Source organism: Pezoporus occidentalis, unplaced genomic scaffold, assembly GCF_034315485.1.
Source record: "Pezoporus occidentalis ecotype Australia unplaced genomic scaffold, CSIRO_AGI_Poc_V1 ctg19, whole genome shotgun sequence".
Classification (NCBI taxonomy): domain Eukaryota; kingdom Metazoa; phylum Chordata; class Aves; order Psittaciformes; family Psittacidae; genus Pezoporus; species Pezoporus occidentalis.
In genome coordinates, this window is record NW_026913748.1 from 11696685 (window position 1) to 11715107 (window position 18423).

Consider the following 18423-nt stretch of genomic DNA (forward strand, 5'->3'; position numbering starts at 1 on the left):
GCGGCTCCCAGCACCGCGGCTGCTCCCCATTCGCACCTGTACCGCCCGCTCGCTCGCTCGCTCGCAGACCATACCCGCTTCCGCTTCTTCCACTGCCGGCTTCCCTCTAGCCAATCGCCAGGAGGGTGCTGGCGCAAGGGTGGCCACGTGCATCCCCTCTCCCCCAATCCGCGCCGGCGCTGCGAGGCTTCCGTCAGAGGTAATGAGAGCAGAGAGGCGGGCATAGCGACGGCATGCCGCTCGAACAACGCGGGTACTGATTGGTGCCGGCTCCTCCAATCGGCGGCCCCCTTTCAGCCGGCGGCGAGGAGAAGGGGGCTGCGTGTTTCCGGAAGACGTGGCCGTCGCCGCTTCTGTGCCCCGCCAGCAGTCCTGCCGCCGCTATGATTTCCCTCTCGGACACCCAGAGTAAGCGCCGTACCTCACTATCGGTAGCCCGCGGCGGGAGGCGGGTTGCCCACTGTGGGGCTAGGAGCTGCTGTGTCCCGGAGCGGGGAGGTGGGGGCTGTGGAGGTGGCCGCGCATCTTGGGGCGGGCGCTCCCAGAGCCTACCGGGCCCTCACTTGTGGTTCGCGCCTCCGCGGCGCGTCGGTTGCAGCCGTTGGAGTGCCTGGGGCTGAGGGCGCCGGCCCGGGCCGGGTGGCGAAACGCGGTTCTTCCTCGGCTCACGCCCGCTCGGGGTACGGGCTGGGCGCGGCTCTGGGAGGGGAGTCACTGAGGCGGTGTCCGGCCTGTGCAGGTGATGGAGGGCCGTCGGTACGCTCGTTTGTCACCCCGCGGTGGTCCCCGATGAGCACCGGTTGGAAACAAGCAAACCTGAGTGCAGGTTTGCAAACCTGAGGGTGCAGGCGGGGCTTACCTGACTGCCCTTGTCGGTACCGCTGCTTTGTGAGGGCTGTCAAAACCCGCGCTGGTGCCGGCCTTGGGGCTAGCAGCGGTACCGTGAGTCGTGGGTAAAACAGGATAGAGGGGTACAGCGAAGCCCCCTGCGGAACCGGCTGCACCATCCTTAGGAGAGCAGCAGCATCAGCGCCGCCACTGCTGGCATTTGTCTTGGGCTGCGAGCTCCTGGGTGCTGGAAGGGATGCTATGGTGTGAGGATGGCAAGAATGAATGAAAGATGAACGGTAAGCAAAAGTAGCAGTTAGCTGAAATCTTCTACTATGCCTCCGTGTGGACATTGGTGGCTTTGAATCACTTAATTGTATGTTTCTGGCTTGATTGTGTTCCTCTTGCCTTCCTGTTATAATGCTGGATGTTGGAAGGTGACAGAGGGGGGTTGAAAGTGAAGAAAAGATACTCAGTATGAAGTGCAAGAAAGAATCAGAATCATAAAGTGATTTGACTTGGAAGAGCCCTTAAAGACCATCTAGTTCCCAGTCCCCCTGCCACGGGCAGAGACACCTTCCATTAGACCAGGTTGCTCAAAGCCTTGTCCACCCTGGCTTTGAAGAAGTAATTGTATGTAACTGTTGTTTTGCTAATAGAGATACTGAAAGGGATTACAAATAAATCAAAGTGAAGAGGTTCCCAAGAGCTTAAACTGCAAGTTAAAGAAGAATGTTTGGCCTTTGATTTAAATTAACATCTTGCATATGGTGCATTTTTGGCACAGTTGCCATGAAAGGAGTTGAATCTGCTTGATAAGCACCATAGTATCGGTTATGAAGGAGGGTAAGTGCAAAAGACTTTTAATGAAAGCTTTTTAATGAAAATTAAAAGAAGTAAGTTTAACTGGATGGTAGGAAAGTGGGAATGGAGGTGTTGGAGAGCCATTCAAGGCCAAGGATGAAGATAGGCAGAAAAGCAGGATAGCTAGCAGTATTCAAGGTCAGTGATTTCTTGAGAAAATGAGGTTCTTTGCTCTGTTAATGGGATGGGTACTAACCCTTGGGGTTTATTTTTAGATTTCTGATTGATTAAACCCTTGTGGGCTTTGCTTTTGCCCATTCCCCTGTTCTCTTGCCCAGAGTATTCTGGGGGAGAAAAATTCCTCATTTGAGACCTTCAGCTAACTCCAGTGGTGAGTGTTGGTTTTAACTGGCAGAGCCAAGAGCAGGAAGTAAAATACTGCAGAATTTAGGGTGTTTTAGTGTTTGGGTTTTCTACTGTTTTTCCCAAATTCTACAGATATTTCACTAGGTATTTTTAAAGTTGCTGCTGTTTAGAAAAAATTGGAGCTAGCCACTTGTGTGGAGCTAGTCACTTGTGTGGTAGTGTGATTAATACCTGAAGAGGACCACTGTTAGATGATACTTGAAAAGTTAAATTTGCATTTGTAGTCTAGAACTTCTTAAGTGATTCATGGAATGGTGTATAAATCACCAGTAATTGCAAAAGAATGCACTTAGTATTGAAAAAATAATTTGGGGAAAACTAAAAAGTACAGCTAGAAAAATAATAATTAAAAATGGGAACTTCATATAGCCTATAAACTGCTTTAATGTTTTTCTTCTAAGAGCCCATAGTGCACAATCCCATTATTTTGTACACAAGAGATAAAGGATGTGCATTGTCTTCCCTGAACTTTCACAAGCAATGTGTCTTCATTTTAAGCCTTACTATTTACTAAACTGTTTTGGTACAGTGCTGCCATAAGCTTGCAGAGATTACAGGGTTTCTGCAGAAAGGTTCAGACAGCATTGCTCTCTCCTCTCAGTACATCAAAATCACTTTTAAACAATCCAGATCAAAAGTCATGTGGGCAGTATGTGTTTCTGCATTTCTAGGCATTGAAATGTTGTATTTGAGTAATACAGGAAGGCTCTTCTGGTGCTGGAAAAAGCATTTATAAATGGTTCATGCTTATAAAAATTCCTAGTTCATTGTTGCAAAGATTAGGTCTGATATGTCAGTGCTTCCCCCCGCCTTTAAGAATGCTAGTCAAATATATTTCCAAATTCTGATATAAACCCATATACCATCTATTGAGAGATTGGGAATAATTGTCCTGGACCACTTCGTTTTTCAGCAGTACTTGAAACTGAATCTGTTGTAGCAGTAGGTGATTGCAAACATGTTTCAAGTGAATACAGGAGAAGTGTCAGAGCAGTAATTGCAGCAGCTGTTGGTAGTTGGCCTCTGCCTTCTTGCTAGATGCCTACTTTGTGACATGTCTGCTGAGGGAATGAATACTCACTTCCTATGACCGTATATTTATCTTATTGGCGGCTGGTAATTCCCTTGGAGTTCTGCCTCCAAGTGTTTTCCTCCCAGAATACAGATTGTTTCTGCTCTTCTGAAGTAAAGAGTACTAGAGAAAAGGGCAGGCTGCAATTGCTATCTTGCCTTCAGTCAGCAGATTCATTGAAAATACAATTTGCAATTCCATTTTTCTTTGTAAATAAGTATTGAGAGTGTCTGTAGTAAATCAACTGTGGCAGGTTACTCAGTATTTCTAATTCTGGGTGGTTAAAATGCTCATAGCAAAAGCTTAAAGTGGCAGACAGTACTGTAGAACTACAGATTTAATACTGTGTTGTCTGCAGCCTTGGTGAAAGATGAGCCCTTACAGAAGTTAGGGAACTTGAATGGTGCTGTAACAAATTTCTTTGAGCTGTTTTGAAAATTTTTTGCCGTAACTAAAGGGAAGTTCTGAAACAGGCAGAATGATACTCCTGAGCTCTTCAAGCAACAGTGAATGATCAGCTAGGTCTAAATTGCGATCAAAAGTGCAACCAAAATACATTTGAAAGTACAATCTTTCAAAATACATTTGAAAGATCTTGCAGACAGTAGCAGTGAAGGCTGTGATAGTGTGAGTGGGGTTTTTTGTTTGGTTCAGGCTAGGCTATACAAAACTACTGGAATCTGCAAAAGATATATATGCACAGACAAACTGGGCTAGCAAGCTGCCTGTAGTATTATGGCTGATTTTGTGTCTTACAGGTTTCTAAATTCTCTGATGACTGGGGTAGTAATGTAAGTGCATGTATAAATGCAAAGGCTGTTGTAGCCATGTTGCTGTTGTTGCTGTTGTTCCGGTTAACTTCACTCCCATACAGTCTTTGTGAAAGTCAAAGGCCTTAGAGGTTTAATTTTAAAAGTAAGATATATATTTAAGTATGATCTTCAAGATACCTTTAGAGGCTAATGTCAAATGGTAGTTTTAATCATAGCTTGATGTTTTTTAGCCCAGTTTCTTAGACAAGCCTTCCATCCTACTTTGCCCTCCCAGTGTTTCTGGAGCAACCTTTACAGACAGGCAGAATTCAAAGGTGCTCATGTCTACGAGTTTTGTGAAAACTCTCAACTGGCTGCAGAGCCAGGCTAGTATTTTATTATTTTGCAGGTGTAACTTGGAAACAGCCTACAGCATTAATCTGAGTTGTGTTCAAGCCAGAAGTTGGGGGCTGTAGGACTTCTATGCAAGATTGTGGGAGGTGGAATGTGAGATCTCAGGAGGATGGAAAGGACTGGGGTACATATGTTACTGTGGTAAAAGTAATGGGATAAGAGTTGCAAATGGAAAGCAAAGTTTCATTATCTGTTCATGAAACAATTCTTTCCTTCAGACCAGCAGTAAAGCAAAAGGGATGTCTTTATGTGTGTGTATATATGCGCGCATGCTTTTTTGGTAGCATTTGATTCAGTGTGTAGTGGCAAATACATCCTTTTTTGATAAGCAGCTTCCAAAGGTCTTTCTGATATTGAAGTAATTGGTGTCTACAAGACTTACTATATTTGTACATTCTGGAACGTTTTAGGTGGTCATAAAATAGGTTGAGTTTTTCTATAAACTTAAAATGTCTGTAGAGTGAATGGTGTAAGGTTTTCACCATTTTTATGCGTGAGTTTTTCCTGGTACTGTGTTTTGTTATACACCTAAATCTGTTCCTTTTTCAGAGATTGGAATGGGACTAACAGGCTTTGGAGTGTTTTTCCTTTTCTTTGGAATGATACTCTTCTTTGACAAAGCTCTTTTGGCTATTGGAAATGTAAGTGCCTTCTGTTTAGTTTTAGATTTTGCACTGCTTAGGATAAAGTATATGATATGTTAAAAAGACATTTTGTCAATTTGAAACTGGATCACAAAAAATACTGTGGCAATTTGGTATAAAGGAAGAGTTATGCTCAGTGATAAGAGTGAATCATTTTTCCTGATTAAAGTTAGAACAGTTCACATGAATTTAAATGTCATACCTCCAGGTCAGGCGCGTAGTATATTGGTCAGACAAGAAGCAGCTTCTTCCACAGTTGTTATGCTGCTGCAAATATGACTTTTAGATTGGCTGTGATTACTAATGGTTTCTTTTTTGTGATCTTGTAAGGTAACTGTCAAACTTATGAATATATTTGGGTAAGAGTAGTATTCTGTATATGGCAGCAAATTTAGCTTTATTGTGCTTTACGGCGAAAGAAAGGAGTATGACTTGCTGATAATTTGGATTTAGAAGAACCAGTCACCCTTCATTTAATATCTTTCATTTTTACCAAATCAAAATTTTCACTTAAGCCTAGAAAATAAATCCTAGTTCTGGTGCACAAAATTCCCAATCCAAAGCAAATAGAAAATGACAGTATATTTTTCGGAATGTGATAATCTCTGTGCCTCTGCTGTTTTCAGCTTCACCAACCAGCCAAGAGCACAGCCTGGTAGAGGTTTGCATCCTCTTTTTCTGATGCCTTAGTCTGTGGTCAAAATTAGTCAGTTTAATTCTGTAGCAGCATAATCAAATACTGAGATTCCCTGAAGGAAGATTAAAAAAAATGTGTATTTGAATTTGAGTACATTAGTTGAAGGATTATTCTGAACTGTCAATAAAGCATATAGTGGAAGAGTAAAAAATATAGCTTATTTTTCCTTTTCCTAACATAAGGTGGAAATACAAGATGCTGTTTAGGAAAAATGATGAAAACATAGGTAGGAATAGACAATGACAGGTTATGACAGATTATGCAAGAAAACTTACCATATCCTTACCAGATACTTAAAAAGCAATATACTTATCAGAAAGAGGAAGAGGTGGTAAGAAAGTGGTTTATTAAATAACATCTAAAATTTACAGTTTATCCATAATATCAAGTAAAATCTCACCGAAAATGTTACCTAGGTGTATGCTTGCAACTGAAATAATTGCAAGTGCTGCTGATAAAAGACACTAAAAGTAGCTCTAACTAGTTGGGATTAGTGGAAGTGTTCAGAATGTACTGGAACTCGTAAACAGTATACAAGAGGAAAAAAAAATAAAGGTAACTGATAATGCCCCTCAGTTTTCATTTTTTGGCTTTTCACTGTTTGGTAGATTAGTACAAGATGTTGACAGTGTCTTTTGTGACAGAACAGAGATGCTTCTGTAGCATGTCTGTTCTCAGTCTTTATGAACCTTTGCTGTCAGCGGTGCTAAACTTCAGCACTGCTTGCGGATAATGATTGTACTTGTATTGTAGGACAGATAGAACTGTTGTCACCAGGTCTTTTGACATGACTGTATTTCTCGGAGACCACAAAAGTAGACTCTTTTCCTTTTTGAGCAGCTGAGAGAAGAGTTCTGAATGTTAGCTTTAAGACTGACTTGACAAAAGAAGATTAATAGTAAATTCTTCTTGAGCGTCTCTTGGTATTAAGACAAGTTGTGCAAGAAATGCAATTGATTTTGAAGAATTATTTTTTGTATATATGTGTACATCCTAAACTTAGGAATATAATTAGCTTTTTTTTTTTCTTTTCTAGGTTTTGTTTGTGGCTGGCTTATCTTTTGTTATTGGTTTAGAAAGAACATTTAGATTCTTCTTTCAAAAACACAAAATGAAAGCAACAGGTTTTTTCCTTGGTGGTGTGCTCATAGTTCTCATTGGTTGGCCTTTAATAGGAATGATCCTTGAAATTTATGGGTTCTTCCTGTTATTCAGGTAAGATTTTCAGAATACTTTTCTGTATTGGTGTATCTAGGAATAAATATATGACAGGATTGCAGTGTTTTTTATGTTGTTGTTTGTTGGGGTTTTGTTGTTGTTTGGGTTTGGTTTTGTTTGGTTTTTCTGAAGGATGCATCTGACTGAAGTGAGACACACACAATTAATAATTTACTCTGGTTTAAATCTAGAGTATCTCTCCCTTCTAATCTTTAAGCCACAAGTTTACCATCAGAGGTTTAGTCTTTTGCCATACTTTCTTTCACATGCTCAGGTTGCATTCACTAGAGAAGGCTATTATAGAATCATAGAATAATTAGAGTTGGAAAGGACCCTAAGATCATCTAGTTCCAACCCCCCTGCCGTGGGCAGGGACACCTTACGCTAAACTATATCACCCAAGGCCTCGTCCAACCTGGTCTTGAACACTGCCACGGATGGAGCATTCACAACCTCCCTGGGCAACCCATTCCAGTGCCTCACCACCCTTACAGGAAAGAATTTCCTCCTTATATCCAATCTAAACTTCCCCTGTTTAAGTTTGAACCTGTTACCCCTTGTCCTGTCACTACAGTCCCTAATGAAGAGTCCCTTCCCAGCATCCCTATAGGCTCCCTTCAGATACTGGAAGGCTGCTATGAGGTCTCCACGCAGCCTTCTCTTCTCCAGGCTCAACAACCCCAACTTCCTCAGCCTGTCTTCATATGGGAGGTGCTCCAGTCCCCTGATCATCCTCGTGGCCCTTCTCTGGACTTGTTCCAACAGTTCTATGTCCTTTTTATGTTGAGGACACCAGAACTGCACACAATACTCCAAGTGAGGTCTCACAAGAGCAGAGTAGAGGGGCAGGATCACCTCCTTTGACCTGATGGTCATGCTCCTTTTGATGCAGCCCAGGATATGATTGGCTTTCTGGGCTGTAAGTGCACATTGAAGCCGGCTCATGTTCATTTTCTCATCAGCCGACACCCCCAAGTCCTTCTCTTCAGGACTGCTCTGAATCTCTTCTCTGCCCAACCTGTAGCTGTGCCTGGGATTGCTCCAACCCAGGTGTAGGACCTTGCACTTGGCGTGGTTAAACTTCATGAGGTTGGCATCAGCCCACCTCACAAGCATGTCAAGGTACTCTGAGCTGCTTTTGGGCCCTTGTTCAGATTACAGGCATCCAAGGTTATGGCTAACAATACTATCCTTCCTATACTGATTTTTCCTTATTTTTTGCTACAGCAGTTGTTTTAATCTGTTACAAGTGGTTTGTGTGCCCTGCATCACAATTTACTGGACCTCTGAAATGATGTAGTCTCTAAAAAAAAAAGAAAAACAAAATCTCCAGGAAAAAAATTTATTGGCATTGATATTACCCAGCAAAGCATTCTTAGCCAGTGCAGTGAAGAGGATGATGACTTGTGAAACTTCACTGTTTCATTGTGGCTGAAATCTCATTACACATTAATACTTATTCTATGCAGGGAATGTATAGCTGAACAAGAGAGAGCTCAGAATGCCACCACCAGCTGAATTGCTGTGATTGACTGCAAACAGCTGAGGTATTGCCACAGAAAACTTGTTTTCCTGCTGCACAGACCAAGTGGACAGTGCAGGGGGCTACACCATAGCAACTGTGCTAGGCAACACACCGCCTTGTGATTCAATTCTCTGACTTTACATGATCTGTGAAATAAGTAATATGCAGCTGTCATGTTTAATTTTCTTTAGTTAATGTAAAGAGTACCATATATAGTATCAAAGGGAATTATTCATAATTAGCTTCAATTGTTTTTACATTGAGTATTGCAAGAATATATTTCTTATAATGTGAAAAGAAGCTGTCTCTAAATATGTATGGTAATTTTGAGAAATGAGTTGGGAGTATGAGTTCTGTTGACTAAATTGGGTATTCTTTCTTCAGTTGGGTTTTTTTTTTTTCTTTCCATTTTGAAGAGCTGATTGAGAGTTGCCAGCTATGAAGAAATAAGTCCATTTAAAAATAAGGTGGTTGTTTCCTGGTTTTCTCCTTTCTCTGCTGAATGTATGTTGATGTATTTGGTACAATTAATGTGCTGCTAACAAGCTGCAAGATTTTATGTAATCTTGGTTTAAAAACATCTCTTATTTCTTCACTTTACAGCAATATAAGAATAGTTTAATTATAAAAACTAATACAACCTTCTGATATCTTACCTAAAGGGGGTTCTTTCCTGTGGTGGTCGGCTTTATTAGAAGAGTTCCAGTTCTTGGCTATCTCTTGAATTTACCTGGTATAAGTTCGGTAAGTGTTTGGTACTTCATGCAAAATTTGAAGCTTGTACTGTTCTTTTTTATTCCATTGTTAACGCGATAATAGAAATGCATTGGAAATGAAGCAAACATAACTTTAGAGCAGTGACTTTGAGTGTATTCCCCTACTAGTTCTTGCACAATACAGACTGCATTCATTCCCAGTAGGAGACTTATAGATGTAAAAGGAACAAAAGGACACCTTTGGAGAAGCTGCCCCTACTTAGGCACTGTGAAGTGGGAAGAGCCCTGGACTGGGATTCAGAGTGATGGGGTTCTGCTTCCTGCTTCACTGTTGGCCTTAGAAGACCAGACAGGTGAACCATACCACTATTCTGTGCTGCTTCTCCTAGCTGTATGACAAGGAGACCACTGTTTTTCTTCAGATGGTATTTGGATATGTTCATGAAAAGTGGCCTGTAAAAGCAAACTGTGTAGGTCAATGTTAAGTTGTAGCTTGTGTGGTGAATCTAGAAACTCATGATGCATAATCATTCATCAGGTATATTTATTAAGACCCACTGCACCAGACTCTGTCTTGCTATTTACTAAGATTTATATTTTTTCAAATGCAGTTGTACATTTTCTTATCCAAATAGCCAGGGATCTGAAGAAAATTAAGAGGTAGCAGAAATATGGTAATCTAGGATGTTTCAGTCAACTACTTTTACTGTGCTAATTTAAGTATGTGTTTTAACACAAGCATTTTTAACCCTAGTTTTGAATGCAATAGTTTTAATAGCTACTACTAAAAATTTAAGGGAGGGTGTAACTTAGATGTGTACCAACTGTTTTTTTAAAAACTAGTGTTCAAGATCATCTGTTCCAGTCTTACAGTTAGGCCAAGTTCTGGCTCATAATTCATGATCAATTGAATGTTTCATTTGTCAATTGATCTTACTTAGTCATATTTAATTTGATCATAATGGGGTTAAATCTTGTTTTTAAAAGATAATTGTTAATGTTTTATTCAAAGCCTACGTAGGCTCAGAAGAGAACCCACAGTAATGGTCAGTTGAAATATCTTACTTGGTCTACTAATGCATGTGTGGCTGATACCGTATTGTTTTGTTTTAATCATTAAGCTAGCAGTGTTATCTGCATTCTTCTATTTCCTTTTTCATTCTGTTGCATCTTCATGTTGCACTGTTAATGTCTATATGAGAAAAACATGTCATGCAGAGACACAATTGCAATGTAAGATTTTTAATTTTCACAAACTTAAGTCATGAGACCTTGGTGAGTACTATTTGACTCTCATTTTCAGTTGCATACTAACTGTGTAAGTAGCAAGTAATATTTGGGAATAACTTCACTGCACATATGTCATGCAGCTTAAAACCTTTTTGTCTTCTTTTCTACAGCTTGTAGATAAAGTTGGAGAAAGCAACAACATGGTATAATGACAAGAGGGCAGAAGACTGATTCTAAATTTACGGTATTATTTATAAAATCCTTTTGAAGAATACTCAGCACAAAGTTGTGTACAAAGGAAAAGCGTGTTACATTCTTTACATAACAGTTTAATTTAAAATGTATAGTCAACAATATACATTAGAAAAGAAGCTCAGCAAGTATGCTTCTAGGAAAATAACTGCAGAGTTCAGGAAGTAAACTGAAGAGGTGAAAGTCATGGAATAACCCATGTTACCACTGTTCAAGACTCTTTCTGTTGGTTTTGGAAAATATGCTAGAGGCAGTGAACCCTTGTGGAATTAATGGTGCCTGTACTTTGCCTTCTTATTTTGAAGGTGCAGTAGAGCAAACAGGCCTATGTTTTTAAGGGTGACCCAAACATACCCAACCCTCTCCTTGCTATCCTCAGAGTGCAAAAGAAAAAAACCAAACGGAAAACTTCTTGTGTAACAAGAGATGCGTCTTTGCATGAAGGTTCAGATGACTGTTGAACTTTAAATGTATTATGACAAAAAAAAGAAAAGGAAGCCCTACATGGTTCTGTTATAAACATTTCTGTAAATATGTGGCTGAGATAAAACATTATCTTAATGTTTCAAAGCCAAGTGTAAGTTGATTGTATTTGCCTTCCATTTCGGGATATGCAGAAGGTCAATCTTCAGTCTTAAATGTTGGTTCCAAACATTTAGAGCTCAACTGGGAACTCTGGAAACTGACTTGCACTCCTCCCAGTTTGTTCTCCTCGAGTCTTGTTACATGCGCATCTGGATGAGAATGTAGGCCCTTCTCATTAACATGAAAACTTGGTGAAATATGCTTAATTTACAAAATGCGTTTGGTTAAGGTGCTGACATGAACCCTGTGAAATGTATCTTATCAAAAATTGAACCTTTGTTTTTAAATAGTTTGAAGCTAAGGTTTTTTGTTTACTCTGGAACCACAAATTGACTTATTTTTTACAGTAATAAAATGAAAACTTAAAATTTCTGTGTATGTGAGTCTCTGGGGCAATGATTGAACTAATGGGGCTAACTAAGATCAAGTGCCAAGCTTCGTATGTTTTGTAACTTGTTGCTTGGGCTGTCTTCAGATAACTTAAGACTTCTGTCAGCCACAGCAACAACTTTGCTCTGACAGAGGTTCTTAGCTAACGTGGAATACATGTCCCCTACTAAATGCAAGGGCTGCATTTCTGCTTCCGTTTGAATGTTAAACATTGTGCACTTTCAATAGATTTAGTTTATGTAGTGTCTTCACCTAACAAAATGTGATCATTAGGTAAATTGTATTTGTGCAGGCTTTGAGGGTTTCTTTTCTGTATAACTTTTTTTTCCCCTTAAATGTAATCCTAAGAGAATTACCAAAATGCAGTGGTAGTATTTCAAGTAGCTATGTAGCCTTAAAGGTGTAATGACTGGGTTTTGGTGGGGTTTTTTTTCAGTTGTAGGTGATTTTGGTTTTGTTCCACTCCTCCCCCCCACACCTTTATTATGCAGTTAAAATTGATATTTTCCAAAATAACTTTTAAGAAGAATCTTCATACACTGACCTTTTTGGAAGTTGCTATGAAGTTTATTTCTGTGAGACCTGTTTAAATGACAACAGTATAAATAGCCACAATCTACCATTCCCAATGTTTAATTTGCTTCCTTCTCAAACAGGCACAAAATGATTCAGTGAAAAAATGCCATTATACTTAAAATGAATAACGTGAAAAATCAGTGGGTTTCTTTTTCAATAATTTTTTAAAATATCTATATTTGTCTGATGGCATGTGTGTTACAGTTTACAGACAGGACTTGTGGCTCCTACCTCACGAGATAAACCAATTTTAACTGCTCCTGTAGATCTGTTGTGTGTTAAAATGGCTAGAGAATAAAACTACAGCAGTTTAGCAAGTTCCTCTTGTTTGCTTTGGTAGAACACTAGTCTACTGTGGGAATCAAGTACTGTTTAAAGCAGGCAGTCTTCATCACTTAATGTTAGAAGCCAGCTATCCAAAGTTTTTTGTTCTTGCCTTTTGAAAAGTAATGTGATGGGAAAGGTGGATTGCACCACATGACTATGGAGCTCTGACTGAAAGCAAATTGCTTGGGAAGCTGAAGTATCTTCATCAACAAGAAAGCTGATGGTATCTCTCAGAGGTGATGAATGTGTTGCTGTCTATGATCTTTTAGACCTCTGAAATGCTGGGATGCAGGCAATTCATCTCGCTTATATTTAATTCATTCTTTTAAAACAAAAGTCAGTTTTTGTCAGATGTGAACTGTTGTGAAAAGCATCTGAGGGAACAAAATTGTATGTTGAATTTAGCACAGCCTTTATCTCTCAAGGTAACGTTGTCTTTGAGGCAGTTTTGCCAAGATAAATGTGGGTGGCAGCAAGGGTCAAAGCAACTTAGCCTTAAGTGTTTCTGTCATTGTAAAAATATCTCTATCAGAAACATGCTTGGAACGTTCCCCTTTTAATGTAATTTATAATTGCTGCTTTAAAAATCATAAGATGGATCTTACTCTGAGCAAATGAATACTGTAAATATCCTTGTCATACCTTGAATAAATGGGTACCTTTTTTATCATTTTTATTTGTGTCTCTATGTGCATGTTTTAAGAAAGTATTTTGACAAGTTTTCCTTTCCAAAGGATAGGGAGTGCATGCTGTTACTGCTTGACTACCTTATGTTGCTCTGACTTTCATAGTAAATAGTGTCTTTGATTAATCTTAAATTGAAATGTTTCCTGATTTATTTTTTTTTTTTTTACAATAAGCCTTTCATGTAAACATCCCTCTAGTTATCCAGGTTCCAATTTCAAACACAATACAAAAAATATGTAAATTACACAGGAAATCGTTTATTTGTGAAATTACCTACTCTCCTTTCTGAGGAAATATGAACTGAAAGTTGCAGGAGAAAAAAGGTGTATGTCTAGAACATAGAGTAGATTCTAGCCCCTGTGCTTTCAGTTTATCTCATGTAGATGTGTGCAAGTTTCAATGCTTCTTCCTTTCACTAGAGTTCCAGCCTCTCAACTGACTTTTACAAAAAGTTGGTTCTATCTTAAGAATTCCAAAGAATTGGCACTTCCTAATTTAAAAGGAAAAAAATCCCAGCTATGTATAGTTGTATTTGTTTAACTGTGAGAGATATAATGTTAACCTCTGTGACCAGTTACTTTTAGTGAATGATTGCCATTTATTAAGCAGGAATACTTTGACTTTGTTATTGCCCACAATATGGCACCACTGTATTTTAGAGTTAAGTCATAAACATTGGAAAGAAAGGTATCTTGTCTCTGTGGTAGAAGTCAAAGGCAAGGTTTCACTGGATTATTTTAAAATTGTTACCAGATTCATCTAGTTGTTGCCTTTCTCATTCACTCGATTATCAGGCTGGAAAGTAGAGACCATGTCCCTAAACTGAATGAAGTATGTGTATCTCCTAGCTGTCTCTTGAGATGTCATGGCCAATACTTATATCCTGTCTGTGCCTGCATGTCGTGGCTTGTTTTGGCCGATACTTCTACCCTTCTCATTGCCATTATGAGCTCTGACAGCCCAAGTGTCAGAGCTTGTAATGGCAGACTATCTTACCCAGCAGAATTTGGCTTTTCAGAACCATTTGTTCTAATGGGTCTTGACATACTAAAGTATCTTTCAGAACACTTGGATCTTATGCTCATTCCAACAAAGAGATTTTGCAGCTGCTATAATTCTGAACCCCTAACCCTTAACCCCCAACCCGAACCCGAAATGCTAACACTTAACTCTACCCCCAATGCAAACCCTAACCCTAGCCCTAAACCTCACCCTAACCCTTAACCCTGAAGCTGGCCCCTAACCACAAACCCAAACCTTAACCTCAACCCTTAACACCAACCCGCACCCCTAACCCCAAACCCAATCCCAACACCAAAACTAGCTCTTAGCCCTAAACCTAACCACAACCCCTAACGCTAACACCTAATCCCAGCCCCTTACTTTAACACCAATCCCAATCCTAAACCCTAACCCTAATACCTGACCCCTAACACCAACCAAAAAACCTACCCAAAAAACTAAACCTAACCCCAACCGTAACCCCTAACCCTCACACCAAAACCAACCCTAAACCCTAACCGTAATCCCAAACCACTACAACCATAAACCCTAACCACAACATCAGCAGTAACCCGAATACCACCCCCTCCCCAACCCTAACACTAACCAAACCCCCAAATCCTAAAAATACCCTTAACCCCTCACCCCAAACCAAGGCCCAGCCACAAACCCAACCCCTAACCATAACCCTAAACCCAACCCCAACCGTAAACCCTAACTCTAACCCTAAACACTAACCCCGTCAACTCCTAACCCTAATCACCAACCCCTACACCAAACCTAACCCCAAACCAAACCCCAACCCTAACCCTGGCCCTAATGCCTACCCCATCCACAACTCCAACCCCAACACCTAACCCTAACTATAGCCCTAACCCTAACCACAACTCCAACACAAAACCTAACCCTAACCCCAAACCCAACAACAACCCCAACGCCAACCGCAACCCTAACCCCAAACACTAACGCTCACCCTCACCCCTAACTCTAACCCTGACACTAATCCCAACCCTAACACAACCCCACACCTGACCAAACAGCAGCCCCAGCCCTAACCCTAACACCCAAGCCCAAACCCAACACCTAAGCCTAACACATAACCTTAACCAAAATGTCAAACCCAACGCCGTCCCCTAACACTAACCCCAAACCCTAAGCCTAATCCAAACCCGAACCCAAACCACTAACCCTAACCCCACCCCTAACCCCAACCCTAAACCCTAACGCTAAACTCTAACCCTAAAGCCTAACCGCATCCCCAACTCCAACACCAACCCCTAACCCTAACTATAGCCCTAACCGTAACCAAAACGCCAACACCAACCCCAACACAAACGCCTAAACCTAACCCCTAACCATAATCCCTAGCACTAAACATAAACCTACCCTAACCCTAACTTTAACCCTAACACCAACCCCTGACTCTAACCCAAACCCTAACAACAACCCCTAACCCCAACCATAACCCCTAAACCTAATGCAAAACACATCCCCAGCCCTAAACCCTAACACCAAATCCTTATCCTGAACCTAACAATAACCGCTAACCCCTCACCCCAAACCAACGCACAACCACAACCTCAGCCACTAACCATAACTCTAACGCCTAAGACCAACCACAACATTAAACCCAAATCCTAGCCCTAACATTAACCCCTAACCTCAATCGAAAAAAAACACTAACCCAAACCACTCCCATTACCCCTCACACTAAGTACTAAACCCAACCACAAACCCTAAAACTAAACCGCTAACCCTAGCCCCAAAGACAACCCCTAACACCTAACCCTAACCCTGACCCCAACTGCAACCCCAAACACAACCCTAGCCCCTACTTCTCACCCCAAATCCACCCCCAACCCTAACCCCTAAACCTCACCCCTAAACCCAACCCCAAACCCACACCCAAAACCAACCCCTAACCTTAACACTAACCCTAACAATAAACACAACCCTAACCCTAACCGTAACACCAAACCCCAACCCCATCCCTAACCCTAATCCTAAACCCTAACCCTAACCCGAAACACACCCCTAACCCCTAACCCAAACCCTAACGCCTAACCATAACCGTAAAATTTAACCCTCAAAACAAGCCAAAACCCAATCAAAACCCTAAATCCTAACCCTCACCCTAAACCCTAATCCCAACCCCAAACCCTATCCCTAATTCCTAAACCTAACCCCAAGCCCTAACTCCTACACAAACCCCAACCCAATCCCCAAAGCAGCCCTAACCCTTACACCAATACCAACCTAATCCCAAAACTACCCCTAAACCCAACCCCTACCCCAACCCTAACCCCTGACCCTAAACAAACCCCAAACCCAAACCCAACCCAACCCCAACCAAAAACCTAAAAAAAACCTCAAACCCAAACTCAACCACAAATCTAACACCTAAAACGAGCCCAAACCCTAACCCCAACCCCAACAATAACCCATAACCCTAACCCTAACTCTAAGACCTAACCCTAATCCAAACCCCAACACCAACCCTAACCCCTAACCCTGACCCTAACGACAAACACAAACCCAAACCCAAACCCATCCCCAACGATAACCCCAACCCTAACCTTAAACAATAACACCAACCCAAAACCATAACCCTGACACTAACGACAAACACAAACCCAAACCCAACCCCATCCCCAACGATAACCCCTAACCCTAACCTTAAACCATAACACCAACCCAAAACCCTAATCATAACCATAACACTAACCCCTCAACACAAAACCAAGCCCAACCCCAAACAAAAACCCAACCCCTAAACATAACCCTGAAATTTAACCCCGACCCCAAGCCAAACCCCAACCAAAACCCTAAACACTAACCCTTACCCTAAACCCTAATTACAATCCCAACCCCAAAACCTAACCCTAATTCCTAAACCTAACCCCAAACCCTAACCCCTACACCAACCCCAGCCCAATCCAAAAACCAACCCTAACCCCTACACAAATACCAACCTAATCCCAACCCTAACCCCTAAACCCAAGCCCAAGCTCAAACCTAACCCCTAACCCTGAAAAAAACCCAAACCCCAACCCAACCCCAACCTGACACATAACAACCACCCCAAACCCTAACCCCTAACCATAACCCTAACCCTAAACCATAAACGTAACACTAAAACTAACCCATAAAAATAACCGTAACCCTAAAACTAACACTTAACCCTCAAACTGACCCCAACCCCAAACCTAACGCCTAACCCTAACCCTAACCCTAAACCTAACCCTAACCCTAACCCTAAGCCTAACCCCAACCCATAAAGGTAACCCTGAACGTAACCCTAATCCTAAATCTAACCCTAACCCTAACCCTGACCCTAACCCTAACGACAACCCGAATCCCAATCCCAACTCTAGCCCCAAAACCTAACCCTAACCAATAACACTAACACCTAACCCTAACTCTAACACCAGCACCAACCCCAAGCCAAAACCTAACACCTCAACCTACACCTAAACCTAACCCCAGCCCTTAACATTAACACAATTGTCAAACCCAGGCGCATCCCCTAACATTAACACTAAACCCTAAAGCTAATCCAAACCCGAACCCCAACCCCTAACCCGAACCCTAAACCTAATCCCAACCCTAACCCCTAACCTTAACACCAACCCTAACACATAACCCTAACCCTAAACCCTAAACCTAACCCTAAACCTAACCCATAAAACTAAACCTAACCCTAACACTAACCCTAATCCCTAACCCTAAATTTAAGGCAAACTCCAACCCAAACACAAACGCTAACCCCTAACCTTAACCCTAAGCATAGCCCTAAACCCAAAACCAACCCCAACACATACCCCTAACCCTAACCCTAACCCCTAAACCTAACCCTTAAACTAACCTTAACCCCTAAACCTAACCCTAACCCCAACCCTAACCCCAACCCCTAACCCTAACCCCAACCCCAATCCTAACCTGTTACCCTAACTCCTAACCCTAACCCTAACCTTAACCCTAACTCTAAACCTAATTTCAGGACAATTATTTTATGATAAAGCATCCTCAAATATGTGTCATTTTACAGAAAAATAACAGGACTGATGTGTAGCAATTTGGTGTGGAATTCATTATCTAAACTGTTATGACGAGTAATTCGGGATATTGCTGAAGACCTATTTCCAGAAATGCACGTCTGTGTTTTTCACCGGCAGTTACTGTGTCTAGCTTACCTGCTGAGGTGGCAAATGTCTGATATTATACGTGCTGAAAAGCATGTGTGTTCATGCATGCTTTCCAGCAGGCACCGTTTTTCAT

General features: G+C 41.3%; 1 protein-coding gene across 3 annotated transcripts; it reads left to right on the forward strand.

Moving 5' to 3' along the window:
- Positions 1 to 165: 165 nt before the first annotated feature.
- GOLT1B (golgi transport 1B) lies at positions 166 to 13123 on the forward strand. 3 transcript variants are annotated; one of them, XM_062616794.1, is made up of 6 exons: positions 166 to 408; positions 4846 to 4937; positions 6674 to 6852; positions 9043 to 9124; positions 10109 to 10142; positions 10497 to 13123. In XM_062616794.1, the coding sequence occupies exons 1-5, from the start codon at positions 384 to 386 to the stop codon at positions 10115 to 10117; spliced, it is 387 nt and encodes a 128-aa protein (XP_062472778.1). In that variant the 5' UTR covers positions 166 to 383; the 3' UTR covers positions 10118 to 10142; positions 10497 to 13123. The 3 variants fall into 3 exon arrangements, with proteins under 3 accessions (XP_062472778.1, XP_062472776.1, XP_062472777.1); XM_062616792.1 differs by lacking the exon at positions 10109 to 10142 and having other exon boundaries at positions 181 to 408; XM_062616793.1 differs by lacking the exons at positions 166 to 408; positions 10109 to 10142 and adding an exon at positions 1106 to 1127.
- Positions 13124 to 18423: the final 5300 nt, after the last annotated feature.

What these genes read in the sequence shown, in the direction of transcription:
- GOLT1B (XM_062616792.1), top strand. Translation starts at nt 384, where the DNA reads ATGATTTCCCTCTCGGACACCCAGA. An exon ending in TTCCCTCTCGGACACCCAGA is followed by an intron (nt 409 to 4,845) that starts GTAAGCGCCGTA and finishes TTCCTTTTTCAG; the next exon opens with AGATTGGAATGGGACTAACA. An exon ending in ATTTACCTGGTATAAGTTCG is followed by an intron (nt 9,125 to 10,496) that starts GTAAGTGTTTGG and finishes TCTTTTCTACAG; the next exon opens with CTTGTAGATAAAGTTGGAGA.